Source organism: Canis lupus, chromosome 16 (assembly GCF_011100685.1).
Source record: "Canis lupus familiaris isolate Mischka breed German Shepherd chromosome 16, alternate assembly UU_Cfam_GSD_1.0, whole genome shotgun sequence".
NCBI lineage: Eukaryota > Metazoa > Chordata > Mammalia > Carnivora > Canidae > Canis > Canis lupus.
The window spans coordinates 25,572,631-25,594,584 of NC_049237.1; the positions used below are offsets into that span (position 1 = coordinate 25,572,631).

At 38.2% G+C, this 21,954-nt stretch overlaps 1 protein-coding gene across 7 annotated transcripts in view; it reads left to right on the forward strand.

Moving 5' to 3' along the window:
* The window catches only part of ZMAT4 (zinc finger matrin-type 4), a 337,657-nt gene that overhangs the window by 283,586 nt on the left and 32,117 nt on the right, over window positions 1-21,954 (forward strand). For all 7 annotated transcript variants that reach the window (XM_038559976.1, XM_038559978.1, XM_038559979.1 and 4 more), the window contains one exon: window positions 4,215-4,311. In XM_038559976.1, coding sequence (XP_038415904.1) covers window positions 4,215-4,311 — 97 coding nt within the window. The remainder of the gene's footprint in view (window positions 1-4,214; window positions 4,312-21,954) is intronic.

A 21,954-nucleotide genomic window follows, 5' to 3' on the forward strand; every position in this document is an offset into this window, starting at 1 on the left:
TGCATCTTCGTGAAGCTTTCCCAGATTCTCTGAGTTAGAAACAATCTTCTTCTCTATTCCCTTACATTCCATTCCTCCTGACTGTGTTGTTTTTTTTTTGTTTTTTTTTTTTTTTTTATGATCTACCTTGCACTGTTGCTATTTGTATACATGCCTTCTCTCTCCAACTGGGCTACCAGTTCTTTGTAGCAGTGGCTATATTTTCCAACACATACTGGCAATCCTGCAGAAATAATCTTTAGGTATGCAAAAGTTTTAGGATACTCTTCATATGGTATTGCACTGAAAATGAATTGAATAAGAAAGTTGGCATTTTTGTTTAATAAGATTCTCTAGTTCTCTGAGGAAAAGGAGCTGTATAATTCCAAACTAATTAGGATTTCAAGTGAGCATTAATAAAAGCCTAACTTCCCACCAAGGACACTGTGTCATGTGTGGGGGAGGACTCCTCTGCCCCTTCTCTGCCTTTGTTCCTGTTTATACCCACTGCCTTTCTAGTTTATGCTTCCTGTAGTTTACATCGTAATAAAGTACCAGATATTTTCTGCCCACGCCTCTGTTGGGCTGCAGAGCATGAGAACTGTAATGAAAAGCACAGATCAGAATATTTTTTAGATTTGTTGGTGATCTTAAAAATGCCCATTTTTAAACATAAATATTTATGTCTGTTGCCAAGCTGAACCTCTATTTGTTATGAGGGAACTTTGATTAGTTTGTAGTCTGAAGAGGACCCATATAAATAGCAGTTACCATTTATTATGACAGCATTGATGGAAAACCCAGGAAGGAGGAAGACCTGAAGCTGGTTTTCATATTCTGATTCCATGCATAAAAGAAGGAATGGATCAGTCCTGGAGAAGCATTCAAACAACTCACATGCTGCTTGTGATAACTTATGTTCTCTGGGTTTGGGAACTACAATCATCTTTCTGAGTCATGCACACCTGTGAAATGGAAAGGTGATGTAAGCACAGCTCTTCTTTATGGAATACCTTTCTTTTCTTTTCTTTTCTTTTCTTTTCTTTTCTTTTCTTTTCTTTTTTTCTTTTCTTTTCTTTTCTTTCTTTTCTTTTCTTTTTCTTCTTTTCTTCTCTCTCTTCTCTTCTCTTTCCTTTTCTTTATTTCTTTTTTAAGACCCCATATTGTTCTAACAAATTCAAGTAAAAAGGGGTATGAGTGTATGGGCCAGTCTTTTTAAAGTGTTAGTGTGTTTGTTCATGTGTGTGTGGTGTCGGTTAGGTTACAGGTCTGAAACTTCTTATAGAATCTTAGGCCTGATGCAAAGCTCATCCAATCAGAATTTCTGGAAACTGTCCCTAGGAATCTGCATTTCAGCATGATTGCTGGAAGATGAATCCACACTCAGAAGTTTGAGAGTCATTGCTTGAAGTAATAGAGAGTTAAAAGTTGTCTATTGCATACTGTCAGCCTGTGCTGAAAGTTTTCAGTTCCTTAGGTTGATTTCCAAGAAGATCCCAGATATGCGGTTTTATTGTTTTTTTTTTTTTTCCCATAACCAAACTGACTCTTACTTGAGCAATTAGGTAAGTCAGTGTCCAATTATATAATTGAAACTGAAATAAACACAAGTTAGTCCTCACACTGGCCAGCCTAGCTTATCATATGACATGACATATTTCTTTGAAACATGCACGGAGGCCCTAAGAACTTGAAAGTTTCCAGGAAGTTCTGCTGTTTGTTGCATTATTGATGATATTACAACATTCTGTCAGTAGGACTCATAGGATATAGTCAGAAAACAACTTTATTAACCCCACCATCTCTGTAGGATTAATTCATTCCTACCCCTTGGATAAAAACTCGGATAAGATTCATGAATTTTTACTCACTTTTAAACTGGAAAGAGTTCTTTACTCTCATTCTTAGATACATAAAAGTTTTATGCCATTAATTGATATATCCAGGATAGAAAAATAATTTTTAAGTATCTCCAAACTTTGTTAAAAGTTAGTTTTTTCCCTCCCTCAGGTCAGATCTGCTAGGCTGCCTATTTGCTGCAAGAAAAGAGAGTTCAGTAGGCTCCTCTCTTTTTCTTTGCCTAGGACTTTTGCTTTTCTTCTAGGGCTTTTGCTTTTATCCTTTTAGCTCAGAAGGTTGCCTCAGGTTCCTCCAGGGCTGAGGCATGCAGGGTGTTAGGTTATAAAGGCAAGGGGGATAAAAATTGACTTGATAGATACACGTGCAAAGCTGGCATAGAAGCTACCAGATCTGGCAGGGATTATAAACTGACTCTTCTTTTCAGGGGTGATTTCATGGCTTTTCAGGAACTCAGCATTACTTGATATGGGTATTCCCTCTGGGGTCATTTTAAGCCTCTAGGTATCCAGCTGAACACTTTTAGCATCTATCTGCTGAGATGTTGCCTCCAACTCCGATATCCAAAACATCACCAAACCAGCTCTGTTCATACATAGTACACACATGGTCTGTGGGAAACTGTCATGAATCTTTTACTCTATCAAAAGCTGTGAGAATACATCCCCAATCCTGCCCTCTTTCTTGCTTTGCCATCAAAATAGCCAACTAGCCATAGACTCTAGCATTTTGGATCTTGCAGGGCATATAAAGGGTCTAGTACTTCACTTCCCAAGTGCAAGAGGAGGCACTTCTCAAGCCCTCTAGGGCATTAGTTCCATTAAACTCTTTCCCCATAGGTTTGAGGTGAAAGAGGACACCTCCAATTCAGGAGGAGGGTAAGTAAGAAATAGTCTACCTATTTCTTTCTTCTCCAACCTTTATTTTAGACTGGTGGTGGGTGGTCAGCTCAGGATTAGAAACTGGTTCTTGACTATTTCTTTTGGATGTTTTGACCTGCTTCACTTTAGTAATGTGCGCATAGGGCTTCAATTTAGGGCTTCATCTGTGACCTTGAAGAAAAATATAATTCCATTTTAATATCACTTTGAAATAATAAGAGCTAATTTATGTTGATCACTTATTATGTACTGGATACTCTTTGATACATACTTTATCTCACTCAGTCCTTCCCACAATCCTTTTAGGAAAGAGAAGTCCAGAGAAGTCAACTAATTTGTATAAAGTCACCCAGGTTGCAAGTTACACAATTTTCTTTTTTAGAAAAATAAGAATGATGTTGTCTCTTAGAAAATGCTTTGCATTCATCAGGGGGGAAAATGCTACAACTGTTTATAATTCTGGCTTTACAAGGGTAAGACAGAATTTTGGAGCAAAATTAATAACAACTCTTGCTTGATAAGGATGTTAATATATTTTATTTGCCTAATTCTCACATCAGTCTTGTGATGTGAAGGACTTTGTCAGCATGTTGAGACCAGGAAGAAATTATGTGATTTTCCCTAGATCATACAACCGGGAATAATTGGAGCCAAGATTTAAATTCAAAATTTCAGATCATGACTCACAGTTTACTTTTCTCTCTACTCTGATGGGACATAGTAGCAGAAGGAATGTGTTTCATGTAGGTCTCTGAGCTGTGGCAAATGTTTAAAGTTTGGTTAAAGCTACTTTCTAACACATTTGATTCTAGATGAATCAATATTATAAAGAAGTCAATGTTTTTACTAAACTCCTTGAAAGCAAAGTACATCTTATTCATCTTGGAATCCCCAGTGCCTGGCCCAAAGTTTATTATTAATGTACTTTATTAATGAATGAATTGAATGAATTAAATTAATAAACAAATTAATGAATAGTTTTCTTTTAAACTCTTCGGTAGAAAGTAAGCTTTTATGTGAATTAGATTGTTATCTTTGTCTTGGGTATTTACATTTTATAAGATGATCCTGGAAGAACTCAAACAAATGAGGTCTAAAGTTGAATTTGTGATTATACCATTGTAATAGGGTTGGAAGAGTAATTGAGACAGTGTTTCTCTGGAGTCTCAAATTTCATTACAGAGATGACAGCTTACCATGTCTATATGCCATAAGAAAAAAGTAGAATTTGCCTTTGTTTGGATTATAAAATATCCAGAAACATTGCATCTCAAGGAAGCATGTTCTAATAATTTTAGGCATCTAGAAATAGAGCAGTCTGCTTCTAACTTCTGCTAAGGGAGATGCTGGCTGGGCTCTGGAAGGAATATTGAAGTGTTGGTGGGGTAGACCAGAGGCCCTCTAAGATATTCTATCCTAAACTTTTGGAGATCCTGGTATTCATTAAGGTAACTGATGGCAAAGATGCAGTTAATCAAGTCTGTCTGTTGTCCACAGGTCTGAGGCGCAATTACAGATGTACCATCTGCAGTGTCTCTCTAAACTCCATAGAACAGTATCATGCCCATCTGAAAGGAGCTAAACACCAGACCAAGTAGGTACTTTCATGCTTTCACCCTTCAGTCCTATTGCATACAATAATTTATAGTATCGTGAAAAAAGGCTAAACATTTTACATATTACAAAATAAGTCTATAGAAATGACATCTCTTTATCTCCAAAGTTTCCCTAATATTTATGCTGGAGCCTCCAGGGTCTACCTAGCACAACTTTAAAAATGGCTTCTCCTTTTTTGGCACAAGTAATGACAAGATCTTTTGTTTGCTTGTTTTATTCTTTATTTTTTTTTCAAGATCAGCTGAACACATTTTCACAAAACTTGGGAAATTTTTAGATCTATACTAAGTGTTTTTTTAAAATATTTTATTTATTTATTCATGAAAGACACAGAGAGAGATAGAGAGAGGCAGAGACACAGGCAGAGGGAGAAGCAGCCTCCACGCAGGGAGCCTGATGCGGGACTCGATCCGGGGGCCCCAGGATCATGCCCTGGGCAGAAGGGAGGCATGATCAGGGCTAACCCACTGAGCCACCCAGGGATTCCCCAAAATTTAATTTCTTTAATGGAACATTATTCATATCTTCTATTTATTCTTGTAATCAGTTTTAAATTAGCTATTTTTCAGTGAATTTGCATTTTATCTACACTCTTACATGTATTGGTATAAAGTTGTTCACGATATACCCTGATTTTATGTATAATTGTCTTTAGGATGTTTTCATTCCTAATATGGTTTATTTGTCTCCTCTTTTTTAAAAATTTTTTGTTTATCTTTGTTAGAAGTTTATCAGTCCTTATTGGTCTTTTCAATGAATGTTAAGGTTTGTTGATTTTCTCTGGATACAGTTCTTTTCTGCCACTTAAAAAATTTTCTTTCTACTCTCTGTGGATTTAATTTTAATTTCCTCCTAGCTTCATTTATCATTGTTTCCTTTTTTTTCTCATATACGCACTCAAAGCTCTCAATGTTCCTCAACAGATAGTTTTAGCTACTCTCCACAAGTTATTTTTTATATCCTAGAGGTTTTAATATGTAGAATTATTATTATTATTATTTATTTCAATTTATTTTCTGATTTCTACTGATCTCTTTTTTTACTCATGATTGTTTAAAAGTGCTTTGCTTACAACCTAATATGTGGGGGCTTTTTCTATTTATGCTTTGGGGGATTAATTTGTACCTGAATTCCACAGTGGTCAGAGGACATACTCTAAATGATTTCAATCTCCTGAAATTTGTGTAGACTTGCTCTATGCCCCAAGCAAATGTTCAATTTTGGTAAAACTCAATGTTTCTTTGAAAAGAATGTGCCTTTTTCAGTAATTAGGTAAATGGTTCTATATATCAATTAAGTCAAGTTTTTAAATCTTGTACAATCTTCTACGTCCTTACTGATTTTTTGTCTGCTTTATTATATTCATGAGAAACAGAGGTATTTGAAAAACTTTTGACTATAAGTATGAATTTGCCTATGTGCCCTTTTAATTATATTTCTTTTCTTTATATACTTAAAGGTACATTATTAGATGCTTACAAATTTAAGAATTTTAAAAAAATATTCCTATTGAATTGGCCCTTTGAACCATACTTTGTCCTCATGAAATGTCTTTCATTACTAGTAATACTTTCCTTACTTTGGTACCCCCAACTCTTCAAAACTTTCAAAGTTTCCCTTTAAATTTTATCCAGCTTTTGTTTTTTTCTCAAGTGGAAGGTTAGTACAATACCAATTCCTCTATTAGAGCTGGAACTGGAAGTCAGCCAGATGGTTCTTAACGACTCTAATCTGACCAATTAAATCAACATAAGTATTAAGGTGTCAGTAATTTTCAAGGTCTTATATTTATATTTTTAATAATAACTTCTAAAGAGGTGTTGAGATGAGAGATTATTAAATTGTGCAGTGGAAAGAATTTTGAGTCAGAGGATTTTATTTCTAGTGCAACTTTGCCACTGAGTGACCAGGGGCAGTGACAAATCTTCTTTAGGTCTCAATTCCCTTGTAGATAAGTGTTTAGTGATGACAAGCACATAACGAGTGTGTGCTCACTTTCCTGTATCTTGCTCATGATTATGAGATTTTTTCCTACTAATCCTGAATTCAGCCTTACCATTTTTTCTTAATACAGGTCCCTAGTCAGCCTTTACCATTCTTTGGAACTAGCAATGTTCCTCCAAAATTATGTCCACAAAATTATGTCCAAAAGCTCAGAATGTGAACTTTTTTGTAAATAGGGTCTTTGCAGATGTAAACAGTTAAGAATCCCAAGATGAAATCATTCTGGATTTAGGGTGTGCCCTAAATCCAGTGCATGGTGTCTTTATGAGAGGAAGGAAAGGGATATTGGGACACATGAAGAAGCAGGCTCATGGGAAGACAGAGGCAGAGACTAGGATTATTTCTACAAGTCAAGGAACACCAGGAGCTGGAAGGATTCTCTTCTAGAGCTTTTGGAAGGAGCTGCTGATACCTTGATTTCAGACGTCTGTCCTCTAGAATCTAAATAAGACTTCTTTGTTTTAAGCCACCCAATTTGTTGTACTTTTTTTAGGGAAGCCTTAGGAATTGTATACATTGTGAAACCTATTTACCTTGTTCCAGAAGTATCCCTCAGTCATGTTTTATTGGGCACCTTCTTCCTACGTCTATGCCAATAATGATGACGATGATGATGGTGGTGATGGTGGATATGGGGAGGGGGCTACCATTGTTAACTAGAAGGGAACTTCTGTACAACTGGAGTATAGCAACAAATTAAACTTCTTTGAAAGTGTTAATGTATATAAGATGCACAGCATCCCTGTAATTGATCAGATGCTCACATCTCCTTTTTAAAGGTTAGAAAATTGAGATTCACAGAAGTGACTTGTCCAAAGCCCCAAAAATAATTGATTGGCAGACCCAAGAGCAGAAGTCAGGTTATTGCCCATCAGTGCTATTACTGATATAATAATACTTACATAATACCATTATCATCATATTGCTTTTTACTAGCATTAAAGAAGCTTTTTCCTTTTTTGGCAAATGTCATAAACAGCAAAATGGCACTCAAATTTTGCTCTACTGTTAAATAACAAGAGAAATATTAAGTATCTAATGAGATTAAAGGTTTAGAAATGCAAATGATCACACTGACATATGAAGCAATTGCCTATTAGTAGATTTTTCAGGGTTTCCAGGGGATATAGTCTGTCAATTAGTACAAATGATTAAAATGAAATTTAAAGACACATGAGTACATATCATAGACTAATGAACAATTCTCCCATAATGTACTTAAATTTCAGTTTAGGGAACACTTCAAGCCTCAGGACATTATATTACCTAGAAATAATGGGTATAAAAATTGTCATTACTTACTTTGATACTTCAGTTGGGTGGAAATGAGACACAAGTGTTGAAAAGAGTAAGTCAGACTGACCAAAAGTTAGTAGTAATTTCTAAATGTGCTTCTCCTCTGAGAAGAAGTTTTAAATGTGATATCCATTTCTTTTTCTGCAGTTTTTCCCAGCTATTATGAGTGCTCTAGACAAAGCCTTCATATTATTCATTTGCCCATCATACTTACTTATTTCTTCAGTGATTGAATGAATATTTAGACTAATTTTCAGAGCTGGAATATATTTGTTTTAAATACCTTGGAAATCAGTTTCTGCATTTAGGATAGCAGTTAGTAATCTGAGGAGTGTACAATAATAAATATTTTTACAAATATGCCGGCCATCAGGAACTGTCTGTACTTTTAATAAATAAAAGTAGTTTAAAACCCCAAGAAATGTAGGAAGCAAGCAAATAAATGAGCAACAAATCAATGCATGGATGTCTTCAAAGATTCAAGATCTAGATATTTTTTTGTGGAATTTTCAATGTGGTTTACTGGCACTAACAAAGAATTCCTTTTTTTTTTTTTTTTAAGATTTTATTTATTTATTTGAGAGAGAGAGGGAGAGAGCAAGCATGAGCAGATGGGGGGCTGGGTAGAGGGAGAGGAAAAATCAGATCCTGAGAACATGACCCGTGTCAAAGGCAGACACTTAACCGGCAGCCACCCAGGTGCCCCTAACCACGGATTTCAATAATCAAAAGGGTTGAGGCTTTGGTATTATATTTTTTCATAAGAATGTTTTCTTTTCTGAAAGCATGGAATATATGTATTACCACTAACATCTGGGATAAGCAGGACAAAAGACTGATTTTAAAACAGAGGTGCCTTTCCCAAAGGACATCAAGTTATTTCCCTTTAGCAGATAATCATTTGTAAGTTGCTAGGAAAGAAAGGCATGGATACAAGGGCAAAATCTGGAACCCAAGCCAACTGCTCTGCTTGTCTCACGTTATGATTCTGGCTGTGCAAAATGGCTCTTCTAGGAAATGGGGCTTACGGATTATCACCAAGCTTTTGCAGCCAAGGGGAATCCTAAGCACTGTATATAAGGTGCCTGCTGCAGGCATGAGGGATGAAGATGTAGCAGGCCTGGGGGTCAGGGAGAGTTCTCTAGTTAGCCCTGGTTTTCATAGGCAGAACATTCAAGTCCACCGGTGTCAAAAGCCCTTTCTTCTTTGAGGATGGCCTCTGATGAAACAGAGTTCACCTTCTCAAAAGGAAGAGACCACAGCCTATGGAGGGAAGAATTCCAGAAAAGCCAGAGAAAAGCTATACATCTATATATAGCACTAATGCACAGGCAATCCTGACAAGTCTATTTTTTCCAAGTCTCACTTGCATACTTTTGCTACACATGCCATAACGAGGGATACATTATAATTACAGTGTGTGACTAGATGAGGCCCTTGCAGGTTTGAGAAGAACTAAATGGGGAGCACTTTCATTCTTTCATATTACATCTAGAATTACCAATGGCACCTAATATTCTTTAGCTCACTCATTTACTAGCCTCCTCCTTTTGGGGGGACTGATAATGATTATTTCATCTTGTTTGAAATTTGCATAAGTCATGGCTGTCTCTAGAGTAGTTGTGAGCCTATGGTTTAATCTCTTGGATTTAACTGTGGACCCCATTGGATACCTCTCATGTTCTTTTTATGCTGCTTCAGTGAGTCATCCAGAACCAGTCACTAAGATTTGGTACTGAAGAGACCATCTGAATCAGGAAGAAAAAGAATTGAAAGAAGGGTGGTGGAGCCCAACAGGCCTGGCCTGGGAGGCACATCGCTTGAGTCCCCATGTCAGCACCACCTCTCACACCCTGTGCAGCTTTTAATAACAAAAAAATATATATTTTAAAATCAGTCTGTTGAGACTCAATTTACACACAACAAGATGAATAGATTTTAGTGGTACAGTGAGATGAGTTTTGACACTTGGGTCCACTGTGTCACTAGCAGCCCAGTCAAAGTACAGAACATTTTCAAAACTACCAAAAGTTCTCTTGGGCCCCAGCTGGGCTCATACCCAACCCCCCAACCCCCCACCCCCAGGCAAACATTGATTTCTTTCCCCATAGCTTAGTTTGTCCTATACTGGAACTTAAAGGAATAATAAAGTATGCATTCTTTTCTGTCTGACTTCTTTCACTCAATTCAACATAATGTTTTCGAAATTAATTCACATGGTTTCATGTGGCAGCAGTTCTTTCTTTCTCTGTGTGGTTTTGAACAAATCACGTCCCCTCAGTGAACTTCAGTGTCTTCAAGGAAACAGAAGGAGGCTGGAATATGGGGTCATCAAAGACTGTCATTTCTAACATTCTCTAATTTTATGATTTTGAGGTTTAACTTCTTTAACTTTTTAATAGGTTTCAGCTGGCAGAAGATTGACTGTAAAATTATTCTGCTTTTGTGTTTACTTCTCTACTGGTGGGTGGCCCAGAAGCTGACCAATCCTTGCAGAGTTAGTCCTGGAGGCCTGGCCTTAAGCAAAAGGCAAAGAGGCTTTTCAAATGTTTATGACTTTGGGCAAAAGGAGTTGGAGTTGGTTGTACAAGAAGACAGAGAAACAAACTTATTTTAATTTTTTTAAATGCATTTATTTGACAGAGAGCACAAGCAGGGGAGCAGCAGGCAGGGGGAGAGGGAGAAGCAGGCTTCCTACTGAGCAAAGGAGCCTGACGATGACAGAGCTTGATTCCAAGATTCTGAAATCATGATCTGAGCCTACGGTGCCCCAGAAGTTTATTTTTAACTTTATTCCAAGCTGTGAATACAGAGCATAATGCTGGTAGCTCCTTAGGTGCAGTAATAGGTAAGAGAAAGTCAGGAAGGTTCTAAGGTAGACTTTGGCCCCTCACCTGAGCAGTTCAGGCTTCTAGTCCTGTACTCCTTCTGGGTCTTCTGGAAGGTACTATAACCACTCTCTCACATTTCACCAGAGTTTATTAGAAATGAGAGTATGTCCATTTGTAAGCTATCTTTAGCTGCCATTGACTTTTACTCCAGCCAGACTTCAGTAGAATATTGAGTTTTGCTAGCATTTGTCTAATCTCTTAAAGGTTATCCTAGAACATGAAATGCCAGGGAATCAGATTAAATAAATTAAAGATCTCACTTTATGTAAGTCGATTTTGTTGGGGAAGTAGGGAGAGAAAATGAGATGAAAATGGAAACTTGCTCTTGGTTGTATTACCTTGTTTAGCTCTCTATCACCTCTCTTCAGGGTGAGAGAGAGGATTGAGCAGGTCCACTTGGCTGTGATTTCCATAGTATGGATGGGGTAGTGGTGAGTAATTAGACAGATCAGCCCCTCACCCCACTTAATTCAATTCCATGACCAAAATCTATTGAACACTTTACTCTGTGTGGGGCATTAAATAGGCCTTGGGGACAACTGAAGGAGAGGCAGAGATAATTATACGTCTCAACAAGTTTATAATCTAGTTGAGAGAATGCAACAAGTAGTCAAGTAATTATAGTTAAGAACTACGCAAGATATGATAAGCGTAAGAAAATGTTGTGAAATTCAGAGGAAGAAGTCATTGCATCTGGTAGGGGACCATTAGGAAAGGTGATTGGGAAGTGAGTGCCATGAAGTGGTTTGGGAATGAGACCATCTGGGTTCAATCCTTGCTCCACCGTCTGCTAACTGTGTGACTTTGAGCATGTTACTCAAAGGCCTCTCTGTACTTAGTTTCCACATTAGGAAAATACAGCAGATGTTTATTAAAAAACAAACTGACTGTAGTGAGAATTGAGTTTTAAGAACAACAAAAACAGCAATAGCAAAATATACTGAAGTGTATAGATATGTACTTGGCATGATGGTTTTTTTTTCTTAAGTGTTAATTGCATTTCATATTAATGAAATTGCATTCGAAATGCACTTCAAAGAATGGGTAGGTGAATGCTGAGGTAACATTTAGTACTTCGGTTCCAAGTACTGTTTATGCAAGATTGTTTCAGAATTCTTGATAACAGACTCATTTCTTGCCCGCTTCTGGACTCATACACCAGTACAAACGTGTTCAGTGTTTAGAACTCAAACCGACCTTAAGCAGACAGCTGGATATAAACAGTGATCTGAGTGAGGGCTTCAAAGAATGTCCTCATTTTGAGTTTCTTGTGCTGTTATGCTTTCTACCTGCTCCAAGTCCTCATTTTATACAACAGTTTCAAGCTTTATATACAATCTCCCAACACCAGAAAGAGCATTTTCTGAATATTCCCCTTTACATGTGGTCTTTACACTGCAGCTCCTACTCAGGTTTTCTCCTTTACCCAGCACTTTGATTACCAGTTGCATTTTGTCAAACATCTGTAATTATCACTTTTTGCTCCAAAGATTATAAATCTTGAAAATAAATAAAATAAATCGAACAATCCTCCTGACTGAATTTCCTAAAATCACTGTCCTAACATTCTCTGTGACTCCCTGGATAGAGTTTCTTTACTATTTTGAGTATATGAGTCTATTTTTCTTTCCCATTTGTATTTTTTATTTTACCAGTCTAAAAGTATATGTATCCTTTCTACTCTGACATCCACATGTTACAGCTCATACTAGATTCTTGCTAATGTCAACATTAGCTGATTAAATCCAAGTTTGAGTCACAGTGTTTGATCAATGCCTGGTCTTCCAGAATTGGTAGGATTTTCTCAAGAAACAAATGATCTCTGTGTATGAGGGTGACATCTCTTTAAGCATAGGCTGCTATTATTTAAGTTATAACTTAATGATAAACATTTTGAAGACTTTTGTGCTTTTTTTTTTTTTGAGTTAATATTATCTAGACCATTCTATGTTGTGTTAAGAATGGCAAGATACAGCCAGAATCTGGACTTCAGTCAGAATATAAATTTACATAACCATCATTATAGTCATATAAATCTGTCATTCTTAATAGTCCTTAACAGCAAATAGAAAATATGTGTTTTTCTATAGCTTTTAGGGTTACAGAAAAATCTCAGTCCATTTCATGCTGAGTAGTCAAATACAAATCAAAATCTATAAAGTTAGCTTTCGGAAATGTTGGTGATACTTCAAGCACAGGACACAAGTAGTTCAAAGCTCTACCCACAGCCTCTGGTGCTATTATACTCTCCAGAGATCTATGTCTTTTCTTTTCCTTATTCAAGTGCCCTTTCTTCTAAAGACACCTAACAGGATAACATGTGCACTTTACTCTTTTTGATTTCCAAAACCATCACCACCGAACTTATTTCTGTTCTAACAAAAAGATCTTATAATAACCTTGAAGAAGATGAGTTTTAGACCTTTAATTTTATTTCCCTGACAATAGATAGTGTTGAAATAATAGATTTCATTTCCTAACATCTTTTTAGTGCTAAGTAAGATAAACTTACTAATGGGTAAGATTTTCATGGTCAGACAACTTACTAAATTAGAATCTATGTCCTTATAGTATCTATATCAGAAAAGGACACTTTAGGTTTCTGTGGTAGAAGGGTTTAGCTGGATATTCTAAAGTTGCTCATTTTAAATCCAGCTTTAGGTCAGCATAATTCTTACTCGTGGCAACTGAGTAGGGGAAACCTTCAGATTTTTCAGCAGCCTCCATGCCTGGAAAGTTGGAATCAACTATATAGGTTTCAATTTCTTAGTCTTAGAGCCAGATGTCATAATTGTGTTATTTTATATTATGTAAGAGGCTTGAAAGTGAAAATGTGCCTCCCACGGCAAAGAAAGACCAGATAAAATGTACGCTGAGATGGTCACTATAGCCAGGAAATTTAGTGGCCAACATCTATTCCTCTTTTATTGATTGATTGACTGATTAAGAGAGAGAGAGTATGGGAATGGGGGGGGGGGGTGGGGATGCAGAGGAGAAGAGAGGGAATCTCAAGCAGGCTCTATGCTAGACATGGAGCCAACACAGGGCTCAATTTCAGCATCCTGAGATCATGACCTGGGCCAATATCAAGAGGCCATGCAGACTATTCCCCTTTTAAAAGTGAAGGAAAGAGGTCAGGCACTCTCATACCAGTATATCAGAAAAACATCAGTGCAAGGAAAAGATCTATCGATGTTTTCAATGTATGTATACATTGGAGAGGCACTTTTCATTTCAAGTTTAACTCTCAAGAAACCCAGTAGCAGCTAACTAATGAATCAGCCTTCTGGAACATGCAAGTTCTATATTTCTCATTTCTATAGTGAATCTAAAGAGTTCATTTCTGTGGATGGAACTTGGTCCACTCATGGTCTGAGGATTTTCAGTAAGATGACATGTCATGAACATTCACTGATTGGGTCATTAGCTTAATAAATAAGTAACTCACTGTGTAATAGGTTCTAAATCACCTAGTAGAGAACAACAAATTAATGTTACATTTCCTCTCTTTAAATTTTTTTTTTTTTTTTTTTTATGATAGTCAGAGAGAGAGAGAGAGGCAGAGACACAGGCAGAGGGAGAAGCAGGCTCCATGCACCGGGAGCCCGACGTGGGATTCGATCCCGGGTCTCCAGGATCGCGCCCTGGGCCAAAGGCAGGCGCTAAACTGCAGCGCCACCCAGGGATCCCACATTTCCTCTCTTTAAAGTGTTCATATAATTTATATAATCTTTTAAAAATCTGAACCTTAAAACTTTGTGATTCCAGAAAGATCCCTCAGTCCTTAGGTCCACTGTAATTGCTGGAGAGGACACTGGTGCCTCTTCTCTGTGATGAAGGTCAGAGAACTCTGTGAGTGGCTGGCAGTGAAGTGGAGCTTGGGGATCGGGCACAACATGGACCACTGTGCCTGCAATGTCATCACCAGAAATGCAGCTTTTAGTGCCCAAGCTAGCCTGAACCCTGAGTTATGAAGAACAGAAAGAAGTCAGGCTCAGGAGCCATCAGGGATGTCAGGTACAGACAGGATAACACACCAAGAAATGCTTGTTGCTTTGTTGTATGGACTTCAAAGGCCTTACCACAAAAAACTACTTTCTTCATTTTAAAACTTCACATTTTCTGGATTCTCTCTCTCTCTTTCTTTTTGAAGAGTGCTCATTACTTATTTATAGTAGTTTAAATCTTGTAACGCCTAATAGGATATTTCAATGCTATTAATAAGCGAGAGAAGAAACCAAGAATGAAAATTATGTTAAGAATAAATGACATTTGTGATCAAAGAATGATGATTAGAGACATTTATCTGTCCAACTTCTGTTAGAAACCACTCTAATTATTCTTTCTGCCTTCATGCTCATAACACTTTCTCTCGTGTACAGTTCTAGGAAATGATAGCAAATGATTAGCTCCTATAAGATAATGCACAGATAAAAGAGTAAGACCAAGTCAGATTTTTATAACAAGAAGTGCTTTATTGTTCGAAAGCAGGTTTTTTTTTTTTTTTTTTTTTACTATTCATGTCGGTAATTTTTCTTTTAACCTAGAAGTAGGATTATGCCTGGATTTTTTGATTAAAATATCTCATCCTGGGCCCATAGTGGATGCTCAACAATTAGTATTCTTTTTCTCAACTGTTTAATTAGAGTTGAGACCAGCCCAGGATTTGAATGACTAAAGTCAGTGAATATCATGAATATCATTCCACAATATTCTCTGCTAATTGTGAATAATTTCTTCATTCTCAGGAGAGGATGTGACAGGCCGTAACACTGGACCTGCCTTATGATGTGATTTCAGGGAGTTGTTTTCTTCTCTCAGAGTGATACCCTTCCCCCATACACACCTGCTAGCTAATTGCCAAACTATTTTTTTTTTTTGCCACAGGGGGAAAAAAAATATTGTCTACTTTCCCATAGAAGTCCTGGGGATAATTGCACAATGGGATGTGGGATGTGGAAATGACAAATATCAGAATCTTACCTGCAAGAAGTTTAGATGGGAGGGGCCTGAGATAGAAATACAGAGGGTATCATTGAGTTGGGTAGAGAATGCAGAAGGGAGAACTGGGGCTGGCAAGAGCAAACTTGGCCTGTCTGGGCCCAGGGCCAGGCAAGCTGGAAGAGATAATACTTGCTTCCCTATACTCTGGACTTAGAGAAAGACAAGAGAGAAATATAGCATTTAATGAGTTAAATATGTTTTCTACACAAAAATATTTCCAGATTCCCTTACTATCACAATTTTGTCCATTATGATTTCTTTGGTTTCTCTAGCTTAGTGCTCATAAAGCAAAGATTCTGGAACAATCATAAATGTACCTGACCTCATGACTCACCTGTTTGTATGCTTTTGAAAGATGGAATAAGTAGTTCCTTTATTGTTTTCAGTCAGGGAGAGATGGGTAGATAGCAGATATGTGGCCGCCCAGAGTCCAGGGGAGCCTGGGATGAGAGTGGGGAAGATTTCTCCTCTCTCAGCTACTGGATGTAAGGCCAATGGCCTATGCTGTTGGTTGGTCTGACTATGGGGAGCAAAAGTAGGGGCTGGAAGAGTCTAAGCTGCCCCATGTCTGCTTCTGAGCCTCCTCCCCACTACCCTAGTCTCTGACTGGTTTTCAGAGACAAAGGAACAGAACCACTGTAGTCTAATAAATCATGTGCTTATCATCCATGGGTTCAATCAAAAAGTTGGCAGTGGAGAGAATACATCACTGGGGCACCTGGGTGGCTCAGGTGTTGAGCATCTGCCTTTGGCTCAGGTCATCATCCCGGGATCCTAGGATCGAGTCCTGCCTCGGGTTCTCCACAGGGAGCCTACTTCTCCCTCTGCCTATATGTCTCTGCCTCTCTCTGTGTCTCATGAATAAATAAATAAAATCTTTTTTTTTTTAAAAAGAAATACATTATCAAGTCATGCAGAATTGTGCTGACCAAAAAAATTTTTTTAAACATTGTTCTAAGTCAAATTTTAAAATCTAGTTTAGAATATTTCCTTTCCTTTCCTTTCCTTTCCTTTCCTTTCCTTTCCTTTCCTTTCCTTTCCTTTCCTTTCCTTTCCTTTTCTTTTCTTTCTTTTTTTCTTTTCTTCTTTTTTTTTTTTTTAATTTTTATTTATTTATGATAGTCACACACAGAGAGAGAGAGAGAGGCAGAGACATAGGCAGAGGGAGAAGCAGGCTCCATGCACCGGGAGCCCGACGTGGGATTCGATCCCGGGTCTCCAGGATCGCGCCCTGGGCCAAAGGCAGGCGCCAAACCGCTGCGCCACCCAGGGATCCCCCTCTTTTCTTCTTAATTTCTTTTTTTTACTTTAAAACTATTTCTCCTACTATACTAGTGTTCAAAGAAAATGAATTGTATCAAGTTACTTTTGGATTTAGATAGCAGATATAGTTATGACTTCCTGGCATGTCCTCCTTTTCTAAAGCTATATGCAATACTTAAACATTTTCAATTCAATTCCATTCTGTGTATTTACTCGATGTCTAGCTACGATATTGATATCACAATAAAAAAAAAGTCAGTAGTGTGATCCCTGCCCTCAAGAAACGTAGGGTTTAACTGAGAAAACTAATTAACAAACAAACATAATAAAAGAGCATTACAATGCTAATATATGATAGCGATTCTACATAATATTACTCAAAGAATTGAGAGAAGGGAGCAATGAGTGCAGACCTGAATAACGAGGAAAATGAGTTTAGGTGAGATGAGCTGGGGAACAGGTTGGGGTGGGCTGTGATTAGGAGCAACTAGGTGGAGATGCCAGTAGCTATTTTGCTTTATGGGTCTGGAGTTCTGAAAATAAATAATGGCTGGAGATACATATTGGGGAGTCATCAACTCATAGCAGATTACTGAAGTAGATGAAATGGGAATAGATGAGATCATTCAGGGATTGTGTATAGAGAAGAACAAGGATAAACACAAATCTATGCATGCTTGTGCACTCATGCACACACGTACACACAGGGTGACAGAGGAAGAGAAGTCAGTACCTTTTCTCATAATGACACATTTAATATTTATTTTCTAAGTAGGAGAGCAGGACAGATTAGTGCTTCAGAACCCAAGGCAGAAAAACCTGTTGAGAATGAGGGTGCAGATCAGAGTCACTAAATCCCAGAGTCAAGTAGGAAGAGGACTAAAAAAATCCAGAGTTTGTCACTGAGGAGGTAGTGGTTGATTTTTTCTGAGGAATCTTGCTGAAGTTTGATACCATAATGACCACAATGGCTGTGGTAAGAACAAAGTCGGCTAGTTCCTTACCAGTGTTCTCACTGAGTGAGGGAAAGGGCCTTGCCATCCCAGAGATGGACCCAGCGAGAAAGGCAGAGGAGGATGCATAGCTACGTGGCATGCATGAGAACTCAAATTAAATAGAAGAACCCTTTTTTAAAACAAATAGTATGTGGAATTTCATAAAAACAGAACTCTATTAGAAGTGGACATATAGGGTCTAAAGCAAACCCACTGAACTTTTCCCCTGGGCCCTCCTGATCTCTGGAGCTCTGAGGAACCCTCTGATAACCATGTTGACAGGACAATAGAGGAGAGTCACAGGTGCCTGCCTTTGTCTGGGCATGGAAGCAATTCCAATAGAGATTGGAAGCACCTTAGTGAGTTAAGTTTTAGACACAAGTGCTTTTGGAGTAATGGTACTTTATCCAAGTGAGAATGTGTTATAGGTAGTTAGAGGCAAGTTTGGTGCTCACATACAAGCCAGGGCTAAAATGGAGATTTGGAGTGTGCTGGATGGTGAAAAGTACAGCCTGGAGAGCGGGTGTAGCCTCCAGAGTAGAAAAAGGGGCAGAGAGAAAGAGCAGCACCATGAACATCTATCAGCCAGGATTCAGTCAGAGAAGCAAAACCACTTCTCTTGGTGCCTCCTGCTCCATTCACACTCCTCTGCCATATACACATATACGCACATGCACACACACACACACACACACACACACACATACACTCCCACACATACATGCTCACACACAGACATATAGACATGCTCTCACACACACTCACACTGTCACACAGACATGCTCTTTCACACACACATAGACTCACACTTTCACAGATATACTCACATTGAGATACATACTTATACATATTCACACTCTCACAGAGAGACATAGTCTCACAACACTCACACATTCTAACACATACTCATACCCAGACAGACTCACACTCTCATACACTTACACATAGACACACTCACACAGAAACACCTAGATTTACACTCTCACACATAGACACACTCACACAGACTCCCACTATCACACAGACACGTTCTTTCAGACACACAGTTACACACACACTCACATTCAGATACACACTCACCCACACTACACACAGACTCACACACAGTCATACTCATACTAGGGTGCATACTTACACACATTCACATTCTCACACAGAGTCTCACACTCTCAGAGACACAGACACACAGACATACACACACACAGATGCACAAAGACATATATGCTGTTACACAGACATACACATAGACACACTTACACAGACATAGTCTCACACACACTCTCACAGACACAGTAACACACAGGCAAACACTCATACACACATTCCCTCACACACACACACACACACACACACACACACACACACACATAGAGACTTGACCCTAGACAATTGTGGAAGTTAGTTAAGCACCCTCTAAAACTGTAGCCTTTACATCTGATGTTGGAGCCTGACATTTGCAAGAGAGGATGTTGGAAAGGGAATGGGTATAAAGTGGGGGAAAGCAAGGACAAGCTTGAATTCCCAAGCATGAGCTGGAACCTGTGAGGGTGGACAGAAACATGTTAATGCTCACCACCTTCAACCTCAGTGGAGAATGTTTTGCAGAAGAATCTGACATGTGTATGAGCTATGGGAGCACTGACCTTCCGAGTATAAAAAGACAAAGCAAGACATGGTCAGGGAAGGGAATCCTAGGAAATGTCATTCAGCCTGGCCATGCCTTGTAGCATATATGTTTTGTAGGCAAGATACGGAACTACCACAGCACACTAATAAAGTGCTGAATAACAATATATGGCAGAACGGTCAAATGCCAAATGAGAGGCCAAAATATCAAGGCCGAGTCGTTTTGTCCCTCTTTGAAAAAAAATTTAAAAAACCAAAAATAGAGTGACTTCAAAGGTTTCCAGTTTTCTCAGGAAGATAAACTTGTTTTATTAATGAGTGCCATTCTGAATCTCTTTGCTTTAGGTACACATGAAATGTATAAAGGAAAGACCATTTCTTTGTTAACTGAACCATATGTCTTTAATGAAAATATTCTAGATCATATGTGTCAGATAATTGATATCCACCTGGGAATGAATTATACCCAGAATACTAAAAAACTAAAGTATCACCTGGAGAATACTTGGTTTTATCTGCATACTGAGATTAATTTGAAGGGAGAGATACAATGATTTGTTTTCTCATTGATGAGCAAAACAAAAATTCTGCTAGTGCTACGGCTCAAGGATTTATTGCAGAGTTTTCATGGGAAATGGACCATCTGTGGTTGCAAGTATTATTATTTATATAATTTGTTCAGGACAACAAGTTACCATAAAATATCCAATTTCCCTTTGTGAAATTGTCTATTTTACTTTCAACACTTTAGTGCGAAGTTTGACAGGATTATGAAAGATTATTCTAAAGAAAATAGTTTCATCACTTTGTGAACAGGTAGGGTACAAATGTTGGTCACAGAGGAGCTTAGGGGATCCTTCCTTGGTGCTGTATTGTTTTCTATTAGCATACTTTCCAGAAGAGATCTAATCCACTTGATACATACCATCAAATCCAGCCCTCACCTTTCCTTCAAACTCCAGATTCTATAGTCGGGCATCTCAAACTTAACATGATTAAAAAGAGAACACTTGATTTCCTTCCTTGTACCTCCTTCTTCCCTAGGCTCCCCACATCTCTAAACAGTGCTACCATTTATCCAGTTACCCAAAGTGAAAGTCTGCAAGCTAACCTTGATGCCTTTCCTTCCCCTCATTTCCATGTCCAATCTATCAGCCAGTCCTGTGATGCTACCTCTGCATTTCTCATTCCTCCATCTCTGCTGTTGGCATCCTTATCCAAGCCTCCAGTCTCCATCTTTTTTGGACTCCCTGCATCAGCCTCCTAACTCACACTGTAGGCACATTTGCCTTTCTATATACCATTCCTCACACAGCAGCAAAAGTGGCCTTTTACAGATGCAATCAGATTTTATTCTTCTCCACTGCAAATCCACTGAAGGTTTCTTTCCCATTGAACTCAGAAGAGAATCCAATCCTCCTGCTGGCTCACACAGCCCAGTGTGATCTGATCTCTATCCACCAATCTGTGCTAGGTCAGATCGACCTCCCCTTGCCCACTGTGCTCTGGGAATGCTGACCAGCCTTCATTCTGACTCTCAAACAGCAAACTTTTGTCTGTCTTAACTTTATGTTTCCTACACTAGCTGGAACCTCTTCCTGATGTGTTTTCTACAAACCACCACATGACTGCTCCTTCTTGTCAACCAACTGTAAGCGTAAATGTCTCCTAGGTGTTCTCGGTCACATCACTCTATTTTAACTCTGTACCTAGCATTCATTCCATTCTTTTCTTTTCTTTTCTTTTCTTTTCTTTTCTTTTCTTTTCTTTTCTTTTCTTTTCTTTTCTTTTCTTTTCTTTTCTTTTTTCTTTTCTTTTCTTTTCTTTTCTTTTCTTTTCTTCTTTCTTTCTTTCTCTCTTCCCCTCATCTATCATCTATCACCTCTCTCTCTCTCTCTCTCTCTCTATATATATATATATATATATATATATATATATATATATATTCATCCAGCCATCTATCCACTTAACACTTTCACAAATAGAACAAAAGTTGCAGAGGAGCGAGGATTTTCTGTATCTTGTTCCCTGCTATATCTCTAGTGCCTAGAAGAGACCAACACACAGGAAGCCTGAACTGTATTCTAGTATTAAAGACAGTCAGAGGCAGATCATTTTAATTTAAAATTGGAAATGCCATGTCACGGAAGGCAGGGAGTATTATGGAAGCACAAGAGGGGCAACTGGCTCAGTGTGTTAGCAGACTTCCCTGGAAGAGGTGGAGTTTGACGTGAGTTTTTAATAAGTTGATGTACAGAAAGCTAAGGATGTTGGTCTAAGGTGTGACACTACCATTAGAAAAGGCTGATTTATACCTTTAGAAAAGAGTCTGCAGTGAAGAGAGAGAGAGAAATAAGCCTGAGACATTAGCAGGAGATAGGAGCTACAATACGTGGTCCTCTGTGTCATTAAAGAGAATGAGGAGGAGAGAGACAGACAATACTTATCCTATAGGTAATGGAGTCACGTTGAAGGACTTTAAAAATATCACTCTGGCAGCAGATTGTAAAAGCCTAGAAACAGAGACAACAATAGGTGCTG